This window comes from Syngnathus leptorhynchus, chromosome 15, assembly GCF_054491065.1.
Source record: "Syngnathus leptorhynchus isolate UIUO chromosome 15, UIUO_Slep, whole genome shotgun sequence".
In the NCBI taxonomy this organism is placed as follows: Eukaryota; Metazoa; Chordata; class Actinopteri; order Syngnathiformes; family Syngnathidae; genus Syngnathus; species Syngnathus leptorhynchus.
The window spans coordinates 6,778,467-6,803,655 of NC_141209.1; the positions used below are offsets into that span (position 1 = coordinate 6,778,467).

At 41.9% G+C, this 25,189-nt stretch overlaps 2 protein-coding genes across 4 annotated transcripts; one reads left to right on the forward strand and one right to left on the reverse strand.

The window, feature by feature from the left end:
- Positions 1-351: 351 nt before the first annotated feature.
- On the forward strand, positions 352-6,778 carry plk4 (polo-like kinase 4 (Drosophila)). Of its 2 annotated transcripts, none has more exons than XM_085932497.1 (15): positions 352-417; positions 1,709-1,804; positions 2,029-2,124; positions 2,453-2,567; positions 2,665-3,652; positions 3,731-3,822; positions 4,195-4,520; positions 4,595-4,699; positions 4,900-5,002; positions 5,088-5,237; positions 5,341-5,557; positions 5,641-5,743; positions 5,823-5,960; positions 6,040-6,146; positions 6,233-6,778. In XM_085932497.1, exons 1-15 carry the CDS (start codon positions 388-390, stop codon positions 6,342-6,344), a joined length of 2,778 nt encoding a protein of 925 aa, XP_085788623.1. In that variant the 5' UTR covers positions 352-387; the 3' UTR covers positions 6,345-6,778. The 2 variants fall into 2 exon arrangements, with proteins under 2 accessions (XP_085788623.1, XP_085788622.1); XM_085932496.1 differs by lacking the exon at positions 352-417 and adding an exon at positions 1,287-1,457.
- On the reverse strand, positions 6,625-24,177 carry LOC147045402 (inositol-tetrakisphosphate 1-kinase-like). Of its 2 annotated transcripts, XM_085932500.1 has the most exons (11): positions 23,963-24,177; positions 23,417-23,576; positions 19,338-19,362; positions 14,782-14,907; positions 13,649-13,766; positions 9,909-10,007; positions 9,750-9,790; positions 9,316-9,481; positions 8,873-8,940; positions 8,626-8,788; positions 6,625-8,522 (listed from the first exon to the last, which is right to left on the reverse strand). In XM_085932500.1, the coding sequence occupies exons 2-11, from the start codon at positions 23,509-23,511 to the stop codon at positions 8,248-8,250; spliced, it is 1,176 nt and encodes a 391-aa protein (XP_085788626.1). In that variant the 5' UTR covers positions 23,512-23,576; positions 23,963-24,177; the 3' UTR covers positions 6,625-8,247. The 2 variants fall into 2 exon arrangements, with proteins under 2 accessions (XP_085788626.1, XP_085788628.1); XM_085932502.1 differs by lacking the exons at positions 19,338-19,362; positions 23,417-23,576; positions 23,963-24,177 and adding an exon at positions 15,932-16,337.
- Positions 24,178-25,189: the final 1,012 nt, after the last annotated feature.

The window sequence follows — 25,189 nt, forward strand, 5'->3', positions numbered from 1 at the left end:
TTTTTTTGCGGTTGAGACGAAAATAGCTATTGTTTACCAAGTGAATTATTGGTATGTTATAAAGAAAAAACAAGATGTATTTGACATTTATTACAGCCCTATTATAAGGTTTTAAAAGTATTTCTCCCCGTCTTGTTTCCCATGAGTCGCTTAAGAGGCGGAGTCAAGCGTTGCTTTTTTTTTTTTTCTTCTTTTTTTTTGATGACGTAACTGACGTAGGCGCGCTGGCGAAAGAGCGCAGATTTTCAAAAATGGAGAAGGCTCCGTTTTGGAGGGAATTACAACAACACGACGCGTTTGCCCTTTGAGAACCGCTTGGGCGGATATCAATGAAAGGATTACTTCAAAACAATTTTATATGCATTTATAACGACAAAAACACGTACGATGAGCGTTTCGATCGGCGATCGAATTGAGGTAAGTGTCGTGTTTAGGTTAGCTTGCTATGGCTAGCAAAGGCAGTTCATACGCTCGCCGAAATGCTGTGTTGTTGCTTACTGAGTTTAAAGATGCATTCTACGATTACATATGTGCTTACACTGATATTACGACTACTGAATTTGCATTCTACGATTACATAATGTGCTTATACTGATATTACAACTACTGAATTTACTTTGTAGACAAGTTCTGCTTGTTAGTTTGGAGTTTGCATACCCCTACCTGTCTGCCGTTTCTAATCCAAATTCGCATGCTTTTGTTAGTTTGATTAGTTCTCCTCACTATTAGTCAATTTTTACTTATTACCGTATTGATATGTATTTTATTAATATTATTTTTAGATAAAAGCATGCTCTTAGTCATTAATATAAATCGTGTATATTTCGTTGTAGTTAAATACTAACTACATATTTTTTATGCCTAATACAGCCCAAATTTTGCAGCACTTTTATGATTTGATAGGTTGAACAAAATGGCAAACACTGATGCTTCTATTTGTACATAATTTTTTTTTTTGGGGGGGGGGGGGGGGGTGTACTGCCAATGGCAATAAAACAATAACAACAATAAAACATGTTCATTATTGTTCTTACGCCTTAAAAACAATTGGATTGAATATAATACCATTTGGGACAAAATAGAATGATATATTATTGTTATTATTATCATGATTATCATAGCGTGGCGTGCGTGTGTTGCTGTGTTGACACCCACTCGCCGCTGCTTGGAGACGGCTTGCTCCAGGTGGTTCGCGGGAAGCGCACCGGGATAATTGCAGGTTGTGGTTGGCCATCTGATGGCGTCAGATGTTCTTGGCTTGTACGGCCGTTAAGCGTTTGTGTCGGTGGTGGGCCTTCAAGTGTTGGCGTCTGGGCAAGTGTCGCATTCTCATCGCGTCGCATCCTGCATGTGACACCCGCGGAGGAAGCATGTACCCCAGGGTACTCAATGACTTCCACAACTCTAGTGAAGATGAAGACGAAACATTGTGTTTTACTCCGGAACTTAAAATTGAGGTATCAGGCTTTTTGGTCTAATTTGGATCAAATGCTATTTCTAGTAAGATCAGTAGTTACCAGAGAGCTATTGGTTTTCTAATGTGTTTATAATTTGTGCTTTGTGTAGTGATTTCACATTTCTGAAGTTCAGGGTTGAATCCTATATTTGACATTTGAAGTGTTTGTTGTCAATTCATCAGACAGCTTTATAAATTGTATGTTTGTGTTTTCTGTGCTTTAAATAATACTATGTATTGTTTTCTATTCAGGACTTTGAAGTCCTCACCCTCCTGGGTAAAGGCTCCTTTGCCTGTGTTTACCGGGCAAAATCTCTCAAGACGGGTCTGGAGGTTGCTATCAAAATGGTAAGAATGAGACCTGGTTAATGACACGTTATTAGCGTTAGCTAGAAAGAAAAGTCTAGCCGACAAGAACCTACGCCCACACAGCTGTCAACAAAGGCGGTTGAGGTACAATCATGGCTTACCACCGTATGTCGGTGTTTCATTTTACACATAACGGGATTGACTGTTCAGAATTTGCATATTTCTGTTAGGTAGTCATTTTTGGCTTCTATCTTTGTTTGCAGATTGACAAAAAAATAATGCACAAAGCCAGGATGGTCCAACGTGTGACAAACGAGGTCGAGATTCACTGCCGGTTAAAGCACCCTTCCATACTTGAGGTAAACATACACTTTTGTGTTTTGTTAGTGTTGCCATGGTTACGCAACAAAGACTTCCTTCTGGATTGTTAAATACCTAACCAGTATTGTCTTCTTTTTGACAGTTGGCTTTTTTTTCATTGTGTTTTTGTTTTGACTTGTGGAAACACTCAGCGTTGCATCATGAAAAAGAAAAACATGACATGATGTTTTAGCTTTCATAAGTTACACCATGTTTGAAGTAGAAGTTCTAAAAGCATCATTTTAATCTCTCAGTTTTCATTTGCTGTGATAACTATTTTATCTTGACTTATTCAAACCTCAACTGCACCTCCCGTTTGTTTTACAGCTTTACAATTATTTTGAAGACAGCAACTATGTATACCTGGTGTTGGAGATGTGCCATAATGGAGAGATGGGCCGCTACCTGAAAGAGCGCAAGGGGCCATTTTCTGAGGATGAAGGTCAGAAGTTTTCATTTGAAACCAAACATTCATATTTGGAGAATACGTTGGTCCAAGAACAATCATCTGATTTATTTTTATGGCTGCCCATCCACAGCGAGACACTTCATGGATCAAATAGTGAAAGGAATCCTCTACTTGCACACCCACGGCATCTTGCATCGGGATCTGACCTTGTCCAACCTGCTGCTTACCGATAACATGAACATTAAGATCGCGGACTTCGGCCTGGCCACCCAGCTCAAACTCCCCAACGAGAAGCACTTCACCATGTGCGGGACGCCCAACTACATCTCCCCCGAGGTGGCCACACGGAGCGCTCACGGCCTGGAATCCGACGTCTGGTCCCTGGGCTGCATGTTCTACGCTTTCCTCGTGGGCCGCCCCCCGTTTGACACGGCCACCATCAACCACACGCTCTCCAAGGTGGTACTCGGGGATTACAAAATGCCCGGCCACATTTCACCGGAGGCCCAGGATCTGATCCATCAGCTTCTGCAAAGGAATCCCGACTACCGACCCAGCCTGTCCACGGTGCTGGACCACCCTTTTATGACCCAGAAACCGTTGGGCAGAACCAGAAGACAAAATCTGTCCCCAGGTGACGATGACTCTATGGACAGCGGTATCGCCACCATCTCCACCGGCTGCACATCCTCCACGTCGGACAGCAGCGGCCGCCGCCTCCAGAAGAGGACGAGGCACGTCATCAGCTCAGCGCTGCCCAACCGCTTGGCGGCCGTGCAAGGTTTTCCGTTCCAGCCTAGTCGGGTTTGCTTTGAGGACAAAGACCAGTGGCGGCAGCAGCAGCAGCAGTCACTGGACAGGTTCCCCAACGAAGGCAGGGGCAGGCTGCCTCACGGAGGAGGGAGTGAGCACCTCCACCCCCACTACCAACGTCGAGCCCACTCCACAGATCGCTTCGGCTCCTCCAGACCGCACCAAGGGCCCGATCAGGCCGAGCAGAGCCGGTGTCACTCAGAAGAATCACTGACAGCTATTGGAAGAGCGCTCTTCCCTTTGTCGTCCACTCCTCATCCATCCCCGGAACACATCCCTTCACCTCCCGTCAAGCAGTTTGCAAAGTAAGCATTCATCGAAAGTCTCATTGACTATAAGCACTGTTTATTAATTTGACTCTTTTTTTCTTTTTTGGTTTCTAGCCCAGCGTACTTGTTCTCCCCACAGACGGCACATCCACCAAGCCTTCAGTATCAGGACATGGAGGGAGTTACGAAGTGGCTCAACAACGATGGTAATCTTTTCTTTCTTTCAAAACAGCGTACCAACTGGAAGGATGGATAGATTTGCTACATTGATAGATGGCAGGATTTTTTGGGGGGGATAATAATCCATTGCTACTTGAATGTCATACAATTTCAACAGTTTTTCTTCTTATTTTTTGTTTATCTTCTGCTTGGCTCTGAGTCTTCTTTCTAGACACCAGCTAAGCCTGCTCATGTTTTTCCCTCATCGCCCTTTGCTAGATCCAAACTTGTCTGTGCTCACCTTTGTAATCTGCAGCATAATAGACGGGCATATAGAAACAGTAGCTTTAAATACTCCAAACAGAATTTAAAGCAGTGGCTCAAGAAGATCTTGCCAAATGTTGTCTTTCCATTCTCAGGATGTGCCATTGACAGAAGCACTCACAGCAGCAGCGTCAGTTTGCACAGCGACAGAGGACACGGCTCGTGGACGGAAAAGCCCGTGAACCGGTCCGCCGACCCCCATCGCGCCCCGCAGCGCCCCCACCCCTCGGACGTGGACGTGTACCAGAGAGAGAATATACCCGGAACCCACCTCCAGACTCCTCACTGCTCGTCCTCCGCCTCCTCACAGTTGCTCTCGGCCAAAACCAGCGTTGACGAGAAGAAGACGTTGAGAGAACTCGTCCCGCCTCTTTGTACCGCCAGGCTCAAGCCCATCAGACAGAAAACCAAAAATACTGTTGTAAGTGCCGTCGGACGTCATGATGCCTTCGTACTTAAGTTGACTCACCGACAGGAAGCTCGTCCTCTTCACAGGTGAGCATCCTGGATACGGGCGAGGTCTGCATGGAGCTTTTAAAGTGCCAAAATGGACAGGAGAGTGTCAAGGAAGTCATTCGGATTTCCTCAGACGGTTCAAAGGTGAGCTCTTCATATCACAAACTATTGGTCAATTATGGAACAGGAATCAAACTCCAAATGAGCATTTCACAGTCGATTAGCACCCTCTACTGGTAGACATTGGTACAGCAGTCAAACCTGCAATACTTGAGAAATTACAGCAATCCCAAAAATATCTTCTGGTGTCACATTCAAGTTTGGTGTTATGTTCTTTCTCGTAGGTGACAATATACCAACCCATTGGTGGTAAAGGCTTTCCTGTCCTGGACTCCCCGTCTGCTCCCCCAAAGGAGGTCTTCATTTACAAATATGAAGATCTTCCAGGTGAGAATGTACTGTAAGGACATGTTAAACCAAAAACACACTGTTATTTCATCACAATCCCTTTGTCGTGTTTTCGTGTTTTCAGAAAAATACTGGAAAAAATATCAGTACGCCTCCAAGTTTGTGCAGCTGGTCAAATCCAAGACCCCCAAAGTGACCCTCTACACCAAGCACGCAAAGGTCATGTTGATGGAGAACTCCCCCAACGCTGACCTGGAGGTCTGCTTCTATGACGGTGAGGCTCTCCGATTTATTTCCGACATCTTTTTTTTTTTTTTTTTTGCCGGAAAGTGAGTTGACCGTGAATCCCTGACCCTTTTTTTTTTTTTTTTTTGCAGGGGCAAAGAGTCACAAGACGTCTGGGCTGCTACACGTGGTGGAGACGAGCGGCAAGTCGTACACGGTGAAGAGCGAGTTGGACCTGAGCGCCGAGAGCCGGGTGTATGCCAAGTTAGCGGATGAAGGCCACCACTTGTGTCTGTCTCTGGAAGCTGCCATTGCGGGGGAGGAGAGACTCTCACAAAAAGGTCCCTTCTTCCCCATCATCATTGGAAGGTAAATATTCAAACAAAGACAATCTAATGAGTCGCAATATAATGTATCTTTTTTTTTTTTTAATTAACCTTGATCCATTTTAGGAGGCCCGTCATCCCTGAATCTCCGCTGACAACATCACTTCCTTCCCAGCATGCTCCTCCTGCTCACGTTTCACCTCCCCAACCTCCAACAATCACTCCGTCGGTAAGTCTCCAGCAATATGTCGAGACAACCGCTCAAAGAAAAAAAAAAAGTCTTTAAAGGAAAAAAAACTTTTGTTTAGATGATCTCCTACGATGGCTCGGACTTCACCTCAGCCAGTCTGAGTCAAAATATCTCTCCAGTGTGTCAGGACAACCTTCAGTACACAGGCAAAGTGGTCAAGTCCATTTTTGTGCCCAATGTGGGCTGGGCCTCACAGGTAATTGGCGACCCCCCCCCCCAACTTGTTCAAATAAACTCCGCATCCGGAGATGTTTATCCAAATACTATCTTCTCAGCTGACGAGCGGAGAAGTGTGGGTGCAGTTCAATGATGGCTCTCAGCTGTTGGTCCAGGCTAGTGATTCCTGCATCAACTACACCTCTCCGGAAGGACGCATCACCAGGTCATTTCACTACTTCACCAACACGTTTAACGGGTGAATAGTTTGACTCAGACTACGTGAAACTAAAAAGCATCTGCTGATCGCAGGTACAAAGAGAACGTCAAGCTTCCCAAGCACATCAAGGAGAAGCTGCAATGCCTCTCTGCCATCCTGACCCTCTTGGCCAACCCGGGATCTCATCATCAACAAACACTTTAGCATTAACTTCTTCACCCTCTTGTAAATATCTACGTGTTTTTTTGTATGTTAGAAAGCTTTATTCCGTTTTATTTTTTACATGTACAGAGGAATATGGAAAAATATTTAATTTTTATGAAGTAAATCGTTTCGTGTTCTAGCCGAGCATTATGTTGAATTGTGGCATTTGTCAAGTAAGGGGCCAATAAATATCTGGTGGCTTGGTTTTCAATTCATGGGTGGAAAATTGGATTAAGATTCACACACTATTAACAGCATGATTTAGAAATATAAGCCAGAGAAATTTCCACTCATTTATTTCATCTCGGTGAGTTGACTGATTAAAAAACAAATGATGGATTCCTTTCCATGACAACGCACTGTATGGAAGCAAGCTTAGGCGTATATACACGACACCCAAGGAGTAAACATTTTGAAAGTGGAAAGCCAGCTTGATGATCATGATCACACGAGGGCTACACGTGACCACAGGTAGGATTTACTTTTTTTTTTTTTTTGGTCATGTACAAGTGTGACAAAACAGAACATGTAGGCTTCCTCTAAGCCTGCCTCCTTCAAGGTTATAATGAAGGTCAAGTGTGTTGAGTGCTGGTGAGATGATGTGACTTTACAGCAGGGGGGGGGGGGCTCTAAGGGTCATATGACATCCATCAATTTCCTGCTTAATACTTATTCCCATCTGACCCGTGGAAAAAGGGCAGACTTAATTCCATTGCCAAATGCAACTCTATGAATGAGGAAGAAGAGTTGAGGTGTGCAGGAAGCAGACTTAGAGGAAGACAAATTTCCAGATTTGGGCTGTTTTGCACACATCTATCCCTTTTAACACCTTTGTTTTCCAATTTGTCTTTTACTTTTTTTTTTTTTTTAAGAAAAAATCTTTTCTTCTAGTAAATATATTTGTTCACATGCTGTCATTCATATAAAACGATTTCCCATAAAATCCCATTTAATACATTTTAAAAGAAAAAAAAATCACATCCCACATATGCTATTTAAACATTCACAGCTGACTAAGTGGATTCACATTCAGCTGTATGTTTAAAAAGTTGTCTGTGGGGGGGGGGGGTCCAATCAAGAAAACTGCCCCATTAATCAATGTTAGTTATTTAATCATCTCCTTTAAAGTGTTGACGGCATATTTGATCTAAAACAATCAGTGGAATAAATTACGCTCGGAAGGCAGTGAGCATAAAAGGAAAAAAAAAAAAAAAAAATAGACAATTGACTCTATGAAATGATGTGACGAATCTCATCATGGAATCTTGGGAGTTCAATTTGTGAAACAAAAGCAAACAAAAGAAAGAACAAACAAAGCGGAATGTCTTCTTGCACTCACTTGGTCATTTTGAGATCTCAGCTGTTCAACTCAAGTCTAAAAATTTGATGGCACTCAGAAAGTCAACAGCTTATTTTTTTTTTTTTAGTTCAAATGCACGCTCCCTCCCCTTATAGAGGAGTCAGTGGTGTTGAACACAACACACACACACACACACACACACACACACACACACACACACACACACACACACACACACACACACACACACACACACACACACACACACACACACACACACACACACGCACACATTGCACATCGAGTGGCACATCTTTCCTCAGTCTGAAAATGCCGAGCCGGGCGTCACTGCAGCAAATGACTTCCCAAAAGGTTCACATTACAGTACTGACAAAAGTCCCATTGGAAAATAAAATAAAATAAAATTAAAGGCAGAGAGAGAGAGAGAGAGAGAGAGAGAGAGAGAAAGGGAAAAAGCTTTACACTCAATCACCATCATTTGCAAGGACTACACTGGAAAAGATTGTGATTAGAGATATTATCATTTGAATTATTATGATTTAGTAATCATTGTTATTGTCACCGTTGTGTGTTCTTGCAGAGTCACTGGGAGGAAGCCTTTGTGGCTATGGTGGACACGCAGTGCTGTTGAAAGTTGGGCGACATGGGCGAGCTGCAGCCCAGTCGTTGGTGACGGGCGCCCTTAAGTCCCGCGTCGCCTTCCACCATCCACGGGGGGGAGGCGGCGGCAGCGGGGCTCAGACCTTTGGGCGGCTCGCCGCCGGCGGGAGATGGCTCGGATGTGCCGACGTGGCTCTGGAGCACGCTGCTGATGTGGTTGAGCAGCTCGTTGAAGAACTCGGGGACGCCCTCGTAACCTTGTCGGATGTTAAATAATTCAATGTTATAGAATTGTAACTCGGTAAGGAACAGATTTTGAATGAGAGGTTAAAAAAAAAAAAAGGGATGACGTGCAGATACCAGGGAAGGCGTTGACGTCGATGACGGCGTGCTGGCCAGTTTGGTTATTGATGATGACGTCGATGCCGAACAGGGACACGCCCAGCGCCTGCCGCAAGCGCCTGGACAGTTCTCGGATGACGTCGTCGCTGGGAGGCTGAGACACACCCTCCACGTTCTCCCTCTAAAAGCACAAACAGACCCACACCCGGTCAATGAAAATCGATATTTATAGAATAGATCGATTTTTGAGAAGTCTGAGTCATACCGAGGTCAAGTCTGAGGACGACTCTGGCTTGGAAACATTGTGGCTGTTGAAGAAAATAGCTTTCCTGTCTGAAAACAACAAAGAAAAAGCGAGTCAGACATATAAATATATATATATACCAACCGGCACTGTAATTGTTCATTGTAAACAGTAGGCGGCGACAAATTCCAACTTTTGAGAAACGCTCCTGTCTAAGGGCTCCCAACTGTCCTTTCTGCACTGTTAGTTTTTTTTGGTCCCAGAAGAGGCTGGCTGAGTTTATCTAGACTGTTTATAAACCAACACTGTACCATTGGGGAATTTAGAACATGTTGGACTATTTGAGCCTTTTGGAGGAAAGTCAATTCTTCTTAAAAGCCTTCCTCAAGGGGCTATAAAGGCATTTTACAAGATCTTTTATTGGTCATTTAAGGGGGGGGGGAACATCTTCCTGATTTGCTTACCTGCAGGCCCGGCGGGGAAATTCTTGAGGGAGGGTCTCTCCACCACTGTGTAGGAGTCTCCAACCACAAATACCTTGTAGAGCACGGCATTGTGGTTGATGAAATTCTGGATGACGCAAGGGGGTTTCACGTCCTTCAGGTCATCCTCGCTGAAGATAATAGCCATCTGGGGGCAGGAGGTCACAAGGACCTACTTAAACATTTGTCAAGACTTTTGAAAGATTGATTTAGGACAACTTAAGTGTTAAGATTCAACATATATTTTCGACAAATAACTTTTTTTGGCTTCATCTATTTCTGCCACCAACATAGACACAATTAAATGGCATTCCACTAGATGGCAGAAGCGATTTAAATAATCTGTGTATCTTGCCTTTTTGATTTTTTTTTATGGTAATATATGTGCCTTGGTGATTCGGCAGGGGGCCGCTTACCTCATGGGAGTTGGTTCCATGGGCCACTCGAGTTTTGCAAACTGGCAAGCAAATGAAAATTGGAGAAATGTGTCAAATGATCACAACATAGAAACCGGACACGTATATTCAGAGAAAGATGATTTCATAATAGGTGTCGATGGGGCTGGGAGGACTTACTGAAGGGGAATGTGAGTCCGCAATTCCTGATCTGCTCCAGCACATCCGGGCTGCACTCGCTGTTGAGCACCATGAACGGAGGTGAGCAAATCCTCTCGTCTAAGGAAACGATAATAGAAAAAAAAATAAACAATGGAGAGACTTGAGCATTTCAAAAGAAAATACTTTGAAGAATCAGGATAAAAATCACATTACACTGTTACAGGATTGTAAATGGGCCTCAGCAGTGATTTTGTTCCTTGTAAAAGGAATGAAGACTTAAAGAGGGGGCAGTGACAGGAACAAGTCAAATTCCGATTCATATGTGCCAGTAAAGTGAGATTTGTGCAGCTGAGTCGGATCCCATACTGCCTTTTGCAAGCAGGAAGTGTACAGGGTCACCCGATCGCTCGTCTCATCCGTCTTGTCCCACTCACGGTGTTATTCTAGCAGGTTTAATGTCTTTTCGAGGGAAAAAAAAAACCCACGTTGCCTTTTACATCTCCGGCTTGCCGAATACTAATGAGCAATGTCAGCTCTAGGAATCAAATGAAAAATGTTACAAGACGTAAAGAGCAGATGTAGAATAATGAGGGAAGGGCTTTGCGCTGTAAAAATTGTGATGATGACTAGTTTGGAGGTGAGGAAGATGACGTGCGTTATCAATCCGGGGCTCTGATGAAACCCCGTGTCAAACCCAAGGCCCGGGGGCCAGATACGGCCCGCCACATCATTTTATGTGGCCCGCGAAGACAAATTGTGCATCAAATCCGTGTGGCATTACTAGAATTGCATATTGTCTTCACTTTTAATAATATCTGTTTTTTTTTTTAAATATTTGACCAGTTTTTACTCATCTGATTGGAAAAGGAGTTATTTGTCAGTTTGTTTTGTAGCTTTGACTGTATATAATATGAGGTGCTCATACATTTATAATGGCCCTCCGAAAGAAGCTGTGACTACAATGCGGCTCGCGCCAAAAAAAAAAAAAGAGTTTGACACCCTCTGGTCTAAACACTGCGAGCTGGCGTCAGACTGAGCGGAGCCCAGAATGACGTTTATGATAGGATTCCTTTTGAAACGTCACCGACCGTTTCCATTGGTTTCTGTTCGGGTCCCGTACTTGATCATCATGTCAGAGGCTCGATAATCACCCCAAAAGTTGGACAACGTAGAATTCCAACGCAGTTTTCCAACTGCCAATAACAGCAGAAAACAAAGGCCTGTTTTTACTTGGTCCTCTAGCTTAATGCTAACATCACGCGAAACGCCATAGACGGGCTGTTGTGGTAGTTTGAACCCTTTAACACAAGCGGTGAAGCAACACACGTGGATAGATAATACATGAAAATATGAAATAATTGTATCAATAAATAATAATAATTGTTTACTGTATTTTTTGAAAGTTCAACACTGATGATCTTACAATATTTTTGTCCGTATTTTTAGTCAAGGGTCGCAAAATATGACTCAAAAGATTACTTGTAAAGTTAATGACATTTTCTGATTGCGACAGTTTGACTGAATTATTTCCCGTGTGAAAAATGGCGTCCCAGAATGGATTGTCCTCATTTTTTCAACTGTTAAAATGTTTACTCTCGCCAAGAACCTTGAATTAGACCTTGAGTGATCCATCAATCACCAGCACCTCATCAGGAAAATGCGAGTATGACGGGCAAAACCCAGTTTAGCTTGAATGAAAATTCTTTTTTCCAACATGCAACATTTGCCATCTTGTTTCAAACTAGCACCTTTGGAGAAGACTTTCAAGTCACATGAAGCCAGTCTTTTCCCCGTTGCTATTTCGAGCTTGTTTCCCACAAACCATGACATTCTCCCATACGACAGCTGCATTTGCAATATTTGAAAAGAGAAGTCCATACATGGCCAGGCATTGTGTTATCTCCAAGAAGAGTTCATCCACCTATTAGATTCATGTATCATTTTGGAGATTTCTGGATTGTTTATCAGCATCCACTCCTCACAAAGCATTATGACAAAGACGTCGCCTTGTGGCTTTTGCTTCCAGTAATATGGCGCATGCTAGGAGTGAGTGTCCTGTTTGTCTTTCTCATGCTGAAACTATGATTAATTATTAATCTCCCGCATAAACAGGACAACTGCTATGTTGAGCCGTGCACAGATTCAACGCCCAAGGTGCAGGAACCTCGAGACGATCTATTCCCGTGAACAAATCCGAGCCTTTTATCCGGATAGCTTTGAAAAAGCTGTTGACTTGACGACGGTTTCTGTCAGTAAAAACAGTCCCGAGCTATGAAAACGAGGGATAACTATACAAAAGGAAAGCGTAGATTCCAAAACGGAACACAATACTAGGAGACGCTAGTCTATTATTGCTAATGTGCTAGCTTTTCCCTCGACTAATTCTTGCACTTAAATCGAACGCACCATCTGGATGCTGTGTGCCTGAGGCCATTTTATGATGAATTGATGAAACAAAAATAAAAAATCCACTTGCAATTAATTCAAATCTCTGAGATGAATGAGAATAATTGCAAGCAAGGTATCCAAAAGAGCTTCATTTTCCAGAAAAAAAACCACTTCAAGTGCATCCTGCTATTGAAAACTATTTCTGAGTCACGGCTCTCTGGCCTTTTCCAAGCACGAGCTGCTTCGGGACCTTGTGCTCCCTCCTGATAAGGACGAGGAAGTAAGGCTGAGCAAGGAATCGACGATCGATTAATTCAAATCTACTTGTCGGGCCTTTTTTTTTTTTTTTTTTTTTTTTAAGTGGCTTTGGGAGTTCAAAAAGGATCATACACTGTTTATTCAAAGCTTGTTTGGTGTTGGGGAAATAAAGAAAATACCCAAACTTGTTTTTAATATTATTGTCTTTGATTTTTCTTGAAGCAAACATTGGATTTGAAAATAATCACATCACTTAACAAGGTTGTGAATGTAAAGTATCGTTTTAGTCAGTCTTCATTAAAAAGAAAACAAACGTTGATGTGGAGATAAAATACAACGTGACGCCATCGCATTGTGTTTTCCTCACAGGCTTGCTGATGGTGTGGTGTCAAATGATGTCTTTCTCTCAGTGTTTGTGTCGAAAGCAAACCACAGTTGTCAAGGGGGTTTGGCATGCAGGGCCAACACCACCCAAGCCGAGTAGTGTGTGTGTGTGTGTGTGTGTGTGTGTGTGTGTGTGTGTGTGTGTGTGTGGGGGGGGGGGGCTATCTTCCTTTTCAAACCAAATACACAGAGGGGGACAGCGATTCCTCGTTACGTAACATCCAACGTGTGTGTTTGGAGAAAAAGACGTCTTGTTGAGATTCTATTTTAGGAAACTACCGCCGTGAAACATCTCTAATCACCGCATCCTGGCAACCTCACCATAAAAAAAAAAAAAAAAAGGTCCTGGCTCGCCATGTATGGCGCAACAGGAAATATGCATGAGTCACAGGTGTGTTTACAGTACGAGTGGGTAGGGAATGCACCCGTATCGTCACAGGCCCGTTGATGACTTGATTGCGTTCGACAACAAAGAGACGAAGGGAGACAGGTTCCGATCTGTCTGTGACAAAACAGGCAGGAAATAGAAAGATGCCGTCTTTAGGAGGGACGCGGGAGTTATGGCGTGAGCCTTGGAATTAAACATCTGCGCGGAAACGACCAGAAGGATATTTCAAGCAAACGCTGACGCTGCGATCATACGTTAGCCGAGTGTCAATGGCGGAAAGGGGAGAGCAAAGACAGAACTTGCTCGCTGGGCTTTGTGAAGTCGGGTGAATTTCTCTCACCTTGCATACAGCTTTCTATCCTGTGGATGAGCTGGTAAGACTTGCAACGGTCCAGCAGAGTCCTGATAGCCGGCAGGGGGTCCAGGACGATGGTCTCGGGGTGGGCATCGATGTAGTCCTGAAGACACACAAAAAGATGGATTGATGACTGGGACTTGGATTGGCTTGTGACCTTTACAAGTCAAATGTTTGCGGCTCACGTGGAAAGCACAGAAAAGGCGCGTTTCGGGGAGGTCATCTAAACACTGACATTCCGTTCGAGGGTCTGCATGCCTCACTTGACAGATAATGAGATGCGTGCCAGCCGGTCGGTCTGTGTGGATTATATCACAGCATCCCTGCACGGCCGACAGTCGGGCCAGCGCGGGGTTGCCTGTGTTACGTAACAGCGCCGCATCTCCGCTTCCATCTCGCCTCGGTGGATTTCTCCGCCAACCTTGCCGGCAAATTTCTTTTTCTGACACACACAAACGCTGTCAGCTGGAGCTGGCTGACGTGTGCATTCAACAAACAGGCTGCCTCTTCACATTATAGGTCTTTGAAGAAGAAGAAGAAAAAAAAAAAAGAGCAGCGGCGCCGTCACACGCGCGCCTGCCTAAAATTAAACATGCCCCCAACGCACGCGTGTCTTTTTGTAGATGTGAAGGATTCATCTTTAGGATTTACCCAGATGGGAATGGCGGTTGCCGATGAAAGCCCATTATGTAAGTCCAACGCGTTGCTTGCCAAAAATAAAGCCATACAAATCTTTCGGGAGTTTAGTGGAACACATTGATAAGGACAATCCCCGGATTATTTTTTCGTCCCTGAGGAAGAAACACGTTCAGATGATAGGAGAGGCGTAAAAAAAAAAAAAAAGCCATGCTTTGCCTTTTAGGCCTTTCACATAAAGATCGAAAGAGATTCAACGACAAGTCATTTTAACATCAACCAGCTAAATAAACACTTTTTTTTTTTTTTTTTAGGACTACAGCGTACCACTTGGTGCAGTGACCTACTATCCATGTGAGAGGATTGTCTCCCTCTGGGAAGAACAAGAAGAGTATCGAGGAGTGATCCGAAGCCGTCATCGGTTAAAATGAGGGTGTCGATGTTTTGTCATTGTGATTTGGTGGAGTGCCAGTGAGCAATACCTGCACTCTTTGCACCAGCAGCACGGCCTGAGAATCGTTCTGGTCGGCCTCCAGGATGAGGTCCGTCAGTTTGTGGATGATGACGTCCAGGGGACCCTGCTCTTCCAGAGGTTGGCTGAGGTCCAACTGGGGAGAAAATGGTACATCTGGCTTTGGGTTCAAACAAGGGGTAGACATTTGACTCATTTGTGGTTTTACACGATATGGTCAAAAGTGATACAATGCAGATTTACTTTTGTTCAAAATTTAGGAAACGGCTTACACAGTTTGTAAATAGAAAATCTCTACATACAATTGTGCCAGTGGGTAGTTTTCTGAATTAGGGAGTTGAAGCTGGAGTAGTCATGCAGAATGAGTGAGTAGATTCCAATGTGCAAGGACGAGTGAAAAGTGTACTTTTTGATAAACATGTTCTGAAAACCTCCACACAGACCTTGGCCTTGTGTTAAATAAAAAAAAAACACCAAGACAAAATATCGGACTGACTGATAAAATGTATTCAACTTTGGTCAACATACCGCATTTAAAAGCAGATTGAATCCTTGAATGGACAAAAAAAAAAAAAAATTCATACATCTTAACTTTTTACTGAAGAGGTCACGCATGCAAAATCAAATAAAATATTGAAACACCTGTGCAAATAATCCTACCAAGGTCAGAGTGCAGAAGCTACAGTATGCAAACCTGCCTGGTATTATATACCTTAGTCACAGCGGGGGCCATCAATGCGGACTTGTAAAACGCTACGTGGTTTCGGTTAGTCAAGGGCGGGCTACATTCAGAGGAACACTATCGAAGTTAATGATTATGAGAGGTGATACATTCATTATTATAGCACCCTTCTTCCTTCACCAAGGTGTGAATCTATAAAACATCCCTTGATTTTTTTTTCTTCAGAATTTCCTTCAAGCACTTCCTGGAGAAAGTAAAATCCAACAGTAGTTACCAGTTCAACTAGATTAGAGAATTTACAACGCGATGTTGCTCTAGTGCGTAATTACAGTGGCTAATAAAAAACAATAAGGCACACTGAGACAGACCAAGAAAACGGACCGATGCAGCAAAGTGGAGACTATGGAGCATAACATTGCAGTATTGTAAGCAGCATAAGCTAGCATGAGTATGTGTGGGTTTTTTTTTTTTGTCATACTTTCCATGCATCCTGAAATGACAACACCACAGCAAGAAAGAATTTTCTTGACGAGGATCTTTGGTCGATGGAAATACAGTTACAATCTGTTTTGGGCCAGGTCAATCCCATGCTGAGGCAAAAAAAAGGAGCATTATTGTCTTTTCCACAAACATAGCCCAGAATAGCTTGGTCTCGTTTTGTAAAAGGTTAAGCAAATGCAGGGGGAAATAACATTCCCAAGCAAACTGCTATAAAACAAAGAAGAAAAAAAACAACAACCTGCTGCTTTGGGTATGATGTAATGATGGTTCCTTTGATTGGCGTCACTCCGCCACGAAATCTTGCGAAGTACAGATTTTTTACATAACTGTACACTGGTGACGCACGATTTCAAGCAACACGTCAATAGAAACCAATACGACATTTTACTACCTAACAGCGAGAACAATTATAAAAAAAAAAAAAAAAAAAAAAAAAAAAAATCCCAAAATGGTTTATGGATATTTTAGTGAGCGGATTATTTGCAGTGGGCGAGGCACATGGCAAACGTATGAGACATGTAGACCATGACACGAATAGATTCGTGATGTTTAAGTCAATACTTGTAATGCTGTCACCTGTGGATAAACTCCCACCTAGGAATAAAACATGAGCAGCTGCCACAATGGTCCCATGAGCCATGCTGTTTTCTGCCATGATATTAGTATTGGTGTCAAGTCGAGGTCAAGTCTTCAAAAAAAAACAAAAAACGAATAAACAAGGAGCAAAAGAAAAACAATCTCCTGGCAAAGAGGAAGAGAATGAAACTCATCCTGTGCACGGAGAGAATGAGCCTGCTTTGGAGCTCCCACCCAAATGCCAGCGGTAAAGTCATTGATGTGCTGCTAAAAGCTAAAAGCAGAAATGTCAACTCTGCCGAACCCTCCGGGACCGAGAGAGCCATGGTTAGTGATGGACGGAACAAAAAAAAACCCCGCCGGATCCTGAGGGGAGAGGCTAGGTCAGGGCTAATATATTTTCAGCTTTGATGAAACTCCGTACCGGGGCCGGCCTACGCTCATGGGAAATAAAAGATTTTACACAAACACTGGGGACAGAGGTCGTAAGAGGAAACGAGTTAACCTTGCTCAACCAAAAAAGAAAAAACGTAACTAAAAACCTTGGCTCTATGACGCCGGTATGGGGAGAAAGAACAGATTTATTGTTTTGTGTTTGTTGACCTAAAAACAACAAAACCAAAGTCAATGGCAATTAGTCCAACCGCCGACGGGCTGAAGTGATTGTTCTCTGTCAAGTTGCTTTCCCGGTTTGATGTCACCTGGCATCGCCTTTGTTTTGAAGCAAAGTTCAGCTGGTGATGAATGATGCATTAAGGGTGGCAGAGAACATAAGTGTCAGGGAGGCTCAACATACAATATGAGGAAGCTCATGCTAAAGAAAAACATTTGGCAGCTCAATTCCAAATATATTATTTGGGAAGGTTTACTCGCATCGCTCATTAAAAATGTCCACTGATTAAGAAATGACAATATTAAATATTGACAGTCTGTGAAAGAAATTTAGCCAACTACTCTATTGTGTTCCCTGTATAATAAAACGAGTAACTCGATAAATGTCCTTGGACAGCGCAGTCAAACGGAATTGATTTACTGCGACCGGCTGTGTTTTAGAGAATATCAGTTTTTTTTTTTTTTTTAAAAGGGCGGTGCGTTAATCTCATCAGCGCCGAGATACAGACGGGCTAATGCACAGATTCCAAAAAGAATGGGCCCTTGTGAGCTCGAGGCACAGGGGTCGGTATTGATGAGCTGGTGAAAAATTAGAGGAGCAAGCGATGAGGGAGTGTTATAATTCAATAGTAGATGTGAAAAAAAAAAAAGCCTGAAGAAATAATTATATAATTTTTTTTTTCTTATATATATATATATATATATATATATATATATATATATATATATATATATATATATAAGAAAAAAAAAAAAGAAATCTCTGTTTTCAGCTGTGACAACTGTGATAAAGCAAAATTTTCACACATGCAAATTAGAAAATTCTGTCCTAAGGGTTGAAAGAAGAAAAAAAAATGGCCAGATGATTGTTTCCACATTATTAATACAAGCATATACATGTCGGGATTCCGCTGTATGCATGTCGTGAGTGTAAACATCACGTATGTATGCTGAGGGTGTGGTTGACACGCATTTATATTATACCTTGCCAATGCGGATCATTTGCAGCTGAACCAAATTCAAAAAAATCTTGCTCTACTTGACATTAATCAACATTTTTGAAATTAGCAAATGAATTATATCATGCATCGGAATGTTTTTTTTTTCTCCTCAGTTGACCTCAGTCTAGTTGCAAGCCCATGGCAGTATTTTTTTTTTTCTTTTTCTTCCCAAAAATCCATTTAATTCATCCAAAAATATACACGGTTGATTTCTTATCAGTGCCATTAGTCAGTGTGACTCCTGGGGCAAGGTTGCGTAAATAAACTTATTTATTCTACTTTAGACTTCGACGGTGTTTTTATTTAACACAGATATTTATGATGATCACTATCAATATTTTGCCTATCACTGACGAAGAAAATTCCGCATTGATTAAAAAAAAAAACCCACACAGTTGATGGATTGTAGAGCAGATCATTCAGCAGGGAAATAGGAGACGTCAGCTTTGTACACAGACTTGTGTAACAGGGCTGAGGCATTACAAGGGCTGTCATTATCTTCCCTTGTGATATGCAAGGCTCAGACTGGAATTGGGTGCAGGACAGCTAGTACAAACACCGGCGGCAATGGGTGACGAGTTTGTTTAATTAGCATCGACAGCGTCGCTTCAGATATTACGTCGATGCTCTTTGAGGTGCGGAGGGCTGGCCGTCCGTTGTAAGTGACTGGCTGGGTTGAGCTGCTGTGAGCCTCGGAATAGCTGAAAACACGGTGGGAGGCAAAGCATGCTTACTTTGGGATTATTCCCATGACCGCTTTCGAACTGGGTGTTCTACAATCGACGGTGTAGCACGAGGGAGAGAGAAAAAAAAAAAAAATCATTGCAAAATGTATAGGAGAGGAGTGCCGCACCGGGATACTCTGCCTGAGAGAAAAGCTTGGATCAATTTCTCTTCCATCTTCCTGACAAGCATTTTTTTTTAGCACTGAGCTCCCAGGACTTTGTATTGAATAGTTACTAGACGACTGAAAGTGCAGCGTGTACTTGCAGAGGGAAATGTTTTGTTCACTTGTATTTATGGCTGCCTTGTACGACAAAAATCAAAGTTGAACAATTACTGGAGGATGCTGTAGCAGCAGTGAAGGAAAAATAAAACCCTCGATGCAAATTACGATTTGCTGGAGCACAAAAAAAAACAAAAAAACTGTACACTTAGTCTGCATTTAAAAAAATAAATAAAAAATTCACTTACCTGGATTACTTCTATCCCTCTTTTCCTGAAAAAGAAGCGAGACAAAGTATTAATGGCGGGGAAAAAAAAGCAACAGGCAATAATGTGGTCATAGTAACGTGACAATATATGACATTCGAAAATTTAGTCAGGGCGCGTAGAGAATGAAAAGTTAATTCATTGTCCAGTCCAATTTTGAAGTTACCCCTGGTTATTACAATTCACTTTAGTATACGTCTAATGGATTCTTGTCAAGTATGTGCGTAAAACATTGCTTACTATTTCTTACATATTAACAAACTTCATGATGACCACGACAGGATGCATTAAATGCGAATGACATCACAGAATAATTATAATGAGAGAGAGCGAGAGAGAGAGAAGGACCATTCATTGCAACACACACACACACACACACACACACACACACACACACACACACACACACACACACACACACACACACACACACACACACACACACACACACACACACACACACACACACACACACACACACACACACACACACACACACACACACACACACACACACACACACACACACCTCAGAGCCTGAGAACATTTAACTTATCAGACATACTTTAAATTAAAAATTGGTCACTTAGCAACCAGCTGACTCCTTGTACGAGAAAAATTCTTACAATAACAGCCTTTCATTCCACCAGACTGGTCACATTGATACTGTGTAAAAAAAAATGAACAGTTGGAAACACCAAGATCATTTAGCCAGCTGCAGTACTAATAATTCAAAGTCTGCAACAAAAGACAGTGTTTGGCTTGAGGCAGGCAGAAAACAAACAAAAAACTGCACAGTAATTTCTACCAAGGACAACAACCAAAAAAATGCTTGTCCATCCTCGTTGTTTTTGAGGTTCCATCCCCATGACACCAGCAGCTCGGCTATTCGCCGCTACAAAACAATGTGGACATTTAATACCGCAGCTGCTGTCTTGTTTCATGCTCGGCGAATGCGCTCGTCGATGGAGTCTTAAATATGGAGGTCGTCTACGGACGTGAGCGACAGAACCGAGCTGGCCTGGCGTCACAAAAAAAGGGAATCACAAGATTTTACTGTTAGAGGTGGTATCATGTGTCCATTAAGTCTTTCTGTTTTGCTTTTATCGTACATTAAGACGAGCCTGCTGCCTGACGCAACATGACGGGTTACAAAGTTCAGTGGGTGTCAGTGACCTGGAGTAAACGGAGACGTGATAACGAAAAGAGTTTGTTACAATAATTCAATGTATCCGCACAAATTCTCTTCTACCATCGAAATACAATTTAGTGACTTGGGCTCCTATTTTAGTGGCTACTTTGTGTTTGCCCAACAATGAGATGGAATTTTTTTTATTCGATAAAACACTCTAAGAAAACAATGTACTTCAATAGAATTAAAAGAATCGTGATGAATCATCAGGCAATGTCTGCTCGTTCTGGTTGCAGTAAAATACACACAGACGTAGCTTAGCTACAATATTTTTTTTTTTTTTTTACAGAATACACACCTGTGAGAATTGTTTTTTCTGTCCGCATGTGTTGTGTATTTTGGAATTTTTTTGTGACGTGTTAGCTATTTGAAAGAGCGCAATAAAAAATAATGAGCGTTTGTATAGCAACAAAGCTTTTTTTTTTTTTTTTTTTTTTGACCGGAAGGCCTTTAGTCCAATGAACACGTCGTTTTTTATTGTTTTTAGGTTTTATCAAAATATCTGAACATATTTCTAGACTTATGTTAATATGTTACTTAAACCTTGACCCTGAAACTGATTAATTCTCCTGTTACAATGTTTCCTTCCGGAACAGATTGTGTCGGACGTCCAATTGAAAAATTAACAAATCTCATCGAAATCAGGTTGCGGTCAGAGTTTAACACCATGTTGCCAATAAAAAATGTTGCAACAGAACTGTTTTTTTTTTATCAGAGTGGATGATAAATTAACATTGGCCGTGTGCTAAAACGGCAGTTATCTGCTGACTAATGTGTTTGGTCTCCAGAGGAATGGGCAATTGGATTTTTGCATTATGAAATGTGTAGGCAGGTTGTCTGTCCTTAATGGATCAGCTATTTTACAAGCTAGTTATGAGCAGGGTGGGGAGGATTTCAAATTGTCACGCACGCACACACACACACACAAGGACACCGTCATGAGCCTAAGTGGCTTGAAAGCACTGCTGAGCGAGCGCGTCTAACTCTCAGGATTCTTTTGTCCACACAGGCGAGGAAGCGGTCCCGGTCTCAGGTGCATGCTACAACATCAACAGGGACAAAGCACTCCTGCAATATTTATATTCTGGTGAAATATATGTATATATTTTTAGGAAAGCATTGAGAAATTTTGCCCTCCTGTTATCGTTAAAGTTAACCTCTCAAGAAATGTAATGCCGAGCTCCTGATAAGACAAAAAGCGGCCCGTGTTGACATGTGAGAGTCTGACTTCCATCTTTTCCTTCCTCTTGAGGATGACTTTTCATTTCTCAAGCAGTGACAGAGGAAATATCGGCCAAAGGAGAACTACTGTAAGTGACGAGTAAAAAAAAAAAATCTAAAGCCGGTGTTTTTTTGTGTTTGTCTTTCCTTGTCTTCACCTTCCACGATAAACTACTCGTGGGTTCAGGTTTGGGTCCAAATTCTAGAAAGGTTGCTTGGGAGTGTAAAAGAGATTAAAAATGTTTTGAGGATTACAGTGTGGTAATCTGTGCCAGCTCAATCGGGTCATTATAACCCTCTTGACACTTCACACACTCGACTGAGCCGTCGACCTAATTTAACCACTGATTTGCATTCTTCTTTTTTTTTTTTTTTTTTTTTAATATTTTGCAACCAACCTAAGGCTAAAAGTTCACGGCAGCATGTTCCCAATCCAAAAGACATATCATACTATCTCAAAGGTTGCAAGTGCTCGAGAAAATCATATCCTACTTCTGACAACTTACATAACTTTTTACAGTGTTGATGATGGATAAGATAGACAACAAGGTAAAACATTTGTCACAGCCTCCCGTGTCGGGCCCAAAGCCACGAACACAAGTTGTTTTCAAATTCAATTTATGAATGAAAAAAAAAATTAGACAGTCAAATGGAGAATCATGATATTCTTCCTTAGACAGCAAACTAGCTAAGACGGAACATTTAACGTGACAAAACGTAATGATGGATATCACAGTTTTTATTTGGGGGCAAAAAAAATGAGCCGCAAAAACATGCCCAGACAGTCGTCTATATTTTGGTTACTATCAATGCCAGCGGTGAGGATTTTACAGAACATTAGGCAAAATCATCAATTAATTTTCTTTAAAGAATGAAAGTAATAACACCCCCAGACTGTTTCCTATCATGTAATTATTATCAGCGTATTGTGCTATAACTTCAACAACATCCCTTTTAATACTTGGATTGTAATTGCTTCAAAATAATGACGTTCATCTTTAGGTTTGTGTGCCTTGAGCAACTTGACACATTCAATACACACACACTCACACAAATGTCTTGCTCTGAATTCCATGTCTCAACAAGCTTCTACTCAAGACATATGAAATACCTTTGCCAACCAAGAGCTCGACTCTGGTATTCACTCTGTGCATTCATGCAAATCGCAAAAAAAAAAAAAAATTCTGGTCTAACAAGAGGCATACATGAAGAATAATGATTCAATGATGATTCAATCGAGATTGAAAAATGACCTCAAGTGTAAATAGTGTCGCTTTTAGAATGGAAAGCATACATGTGATATAAATTCTGGCACGTTCCGACTTGCATAAAAATGTCACGGTCGCAACAACTCTGTTGCAATTGTTGGACATCTTTTATCTTGAGTTCAAATGAAATGTTTTTATCCATTTTTGTGCTTGTCAAGCGTTATTTCTCCACTTATTTGACAGATAGAAATGTCAAATGTCACTGAGCTGAGATTCAAAACCAGGGACTCTCAACAGCAGGTGTGCAAAACACAAAAAGCCATTTCTGTTTTCAAAAGAATTATTTTGGAAATCAACCAGCATCACAGAATGGTTTGTGCTGGACTTTAGAGCTTCCGCTGCTCATGCAAATGACGTGTACTAAATATGTTGCCACATACCTGCAGAGATCTGCAAAAGCGTGAAAATTCAGCTTCTTCATCTTCTTCTCACTGAGCCAGTAGCCGACTCTTCGGCCTTTTAGGAAGGTCTGCATCTCCACCGGGGGCTCCTGGATCACCTTCCTGGATGTGAGGGATGTGACTGACTCACTGGATGAGCCTAAAAAAAACAAAACAGGAAAGCTGTGGAAAGTCTCTCACCATCTCGATTACACATACACGCGCCTATCCTGCTAAGGTCTATGACGAACACAACATAACAAAAGATTCCAACAGAACCTGGAAGCATGACAGCTTAAGTGGAGCATCAGTCAAACTCATGCACGCGCCCCTCCAAGCTAACTTCACTTGCTAATGTTAGCTGGCTAGCTTGCTAGTCCAAACGATGGCACAGCACAAGATCGCAAGCAGGCTGCAGAAGTCGGACGAGCAGGCCGATGTGCAAATGTGGCATTGGCAACATTTTAACGTGTTTTCGCTCTGACATGAAATAAGCGCCGTGGCTGCGAATAACTCGGGACGAGGCGCCGCGGAGAGCTAACTAACCTGGCACTTTTGGGCAGTCCGTCCCTGAATTGAGGTCCTCTTCGAGAACTAACTCGGGTAGTTTCCCATTTTTGACCCGCTAGTTGGTGCAAAAGGAGAAGTTTCCAGATAAGGTGATAAATGACAGGCACAGCTGGACGCACGTTGCGATGTTGCTGGTGCTTTCTGCCCCCGTCAACGGACTCCACTGACTGACTGGGACTGACTGCACACACCCAGGGATCCAGGAGGTTGCTGTTGCCTCCATGGAACCCTCGGAAATGGGCACATCCTATTTGGTTTTCGATCGTTATTTACTCTGGTTGACAGTATTTTACGTATCACTTGTTTTATTCAATACCAAATTCCCAGTTGGCTCTAAAATGTCCAATTGAGTGATTAAAAAAAAAAACATTAATACCCTAAATGTATTTATTTTTCACGTATACCTTAAATGTCCGATGGTAAGCAAAGGCAACCAGAAGCGGTCAAAGAAGTTGAGCTTGTGGTTCCTGTTATTGAAGGTCCAGCATATAGATGAAGACCAGTATTTCTACATTTATTGAGCCAAGGCACTCATTTTACACGAGGGAGAACCTCAAAACAGTCCACCTTAAAAATGTCAAAGAAAGTATCAACACTGAAATAAAAAAGATTTGAATTTACTGACCTATATGGGCATGATCAGCACATTAGTTTTCCCATCACGTCATTCTACAACGTTAAAAAAGCCTTAAACGTACGATATTAAGACTATAGTGTGCGATAGGTATGTCAAAAATAACAATTGTGACAATATTAGTCATGGAATTCCATATATTCCAATATATTAATATATTTAAGTTTACAGTGAACAACAAAAGTGAAAGATAAATTTCATTTCATATACACAGCCTTCATCACGGTGTGAAAATAGGACGGGACAAATCATGTAAAACATGAATGAAGCTGTAAAAATTGTATTGTTTACGTACTTGCAGAAATAAACAAAAATCAAATTATATATTAAATAAATTTGAATATGAGAATATGCACGTTAAAATAAATCAAAACTGTGCAAAATATTTTATCTTAATTCATTTTAACCAAACTTTTATTGTACTGTATCACCACTGGTGGGAAAGAAATAGCAACAAGAACAAATAAAAAACAAGTCTTAACGCCCCCTGCTGGCAAATGTTTGCAACTTCCATAGGACAAAACAAGCTGAAATAATAATCACAAAAAAATGAATAATTTAATATGAGA

What these genes read in the sequence shown, in the direction of transcription:
- plk4 (XM_085932496.1), top strand. Translation starts at nt 1,371, where the DNA reads ATGTACCCCAGGGTACTCAATGACTTCCACAACTCTAGTGAAGATGAA. An exon ending in TGGAGGTTGCTATCAAAATG is followed by an intron (nt 1,805 to 2,028) that starts GTAAGAATGAGA and finishes CTTTGTTTGCAG; the next exon opens with ATTGACAAAAAAATAATGCA. An exon ending in ATGTGGGCTGGGCCTCACAG is followed by an intron (nt 5,961 to 6,039) that starts GTAATTGGCGAC and finishes CTATCTTCTCAG; the next exon opens with CTGACGAGCGGAGAAGTGTG.
- LOC147045402 (XM_085932500.1), bottom strand. Translation starts at nt 23,511, where the DNA reads ATGCAGACCTTCCTAAAAGGCCGAAGAGTCGGCTACTGGCTCAGTGAG. An exon ending in GAGGGATAGAAGTAATCCAG is followed by an intron (nt 14,908 to 19,337) that starts GTAAGTGAATTT and finishes TTTTCTCCCCAG; the next exon opens with TTGGACCTCAGCCAACCTCT. An exon ending in CGTCCTCAGACTTGACCTCG is followed by an intron (nt 8,789 to 8,872) that starts GTATGACTCAGA and finishes TTGTGCTTTTAG; the next exon opens with AGGGAGAACGTGGAGGGTGT.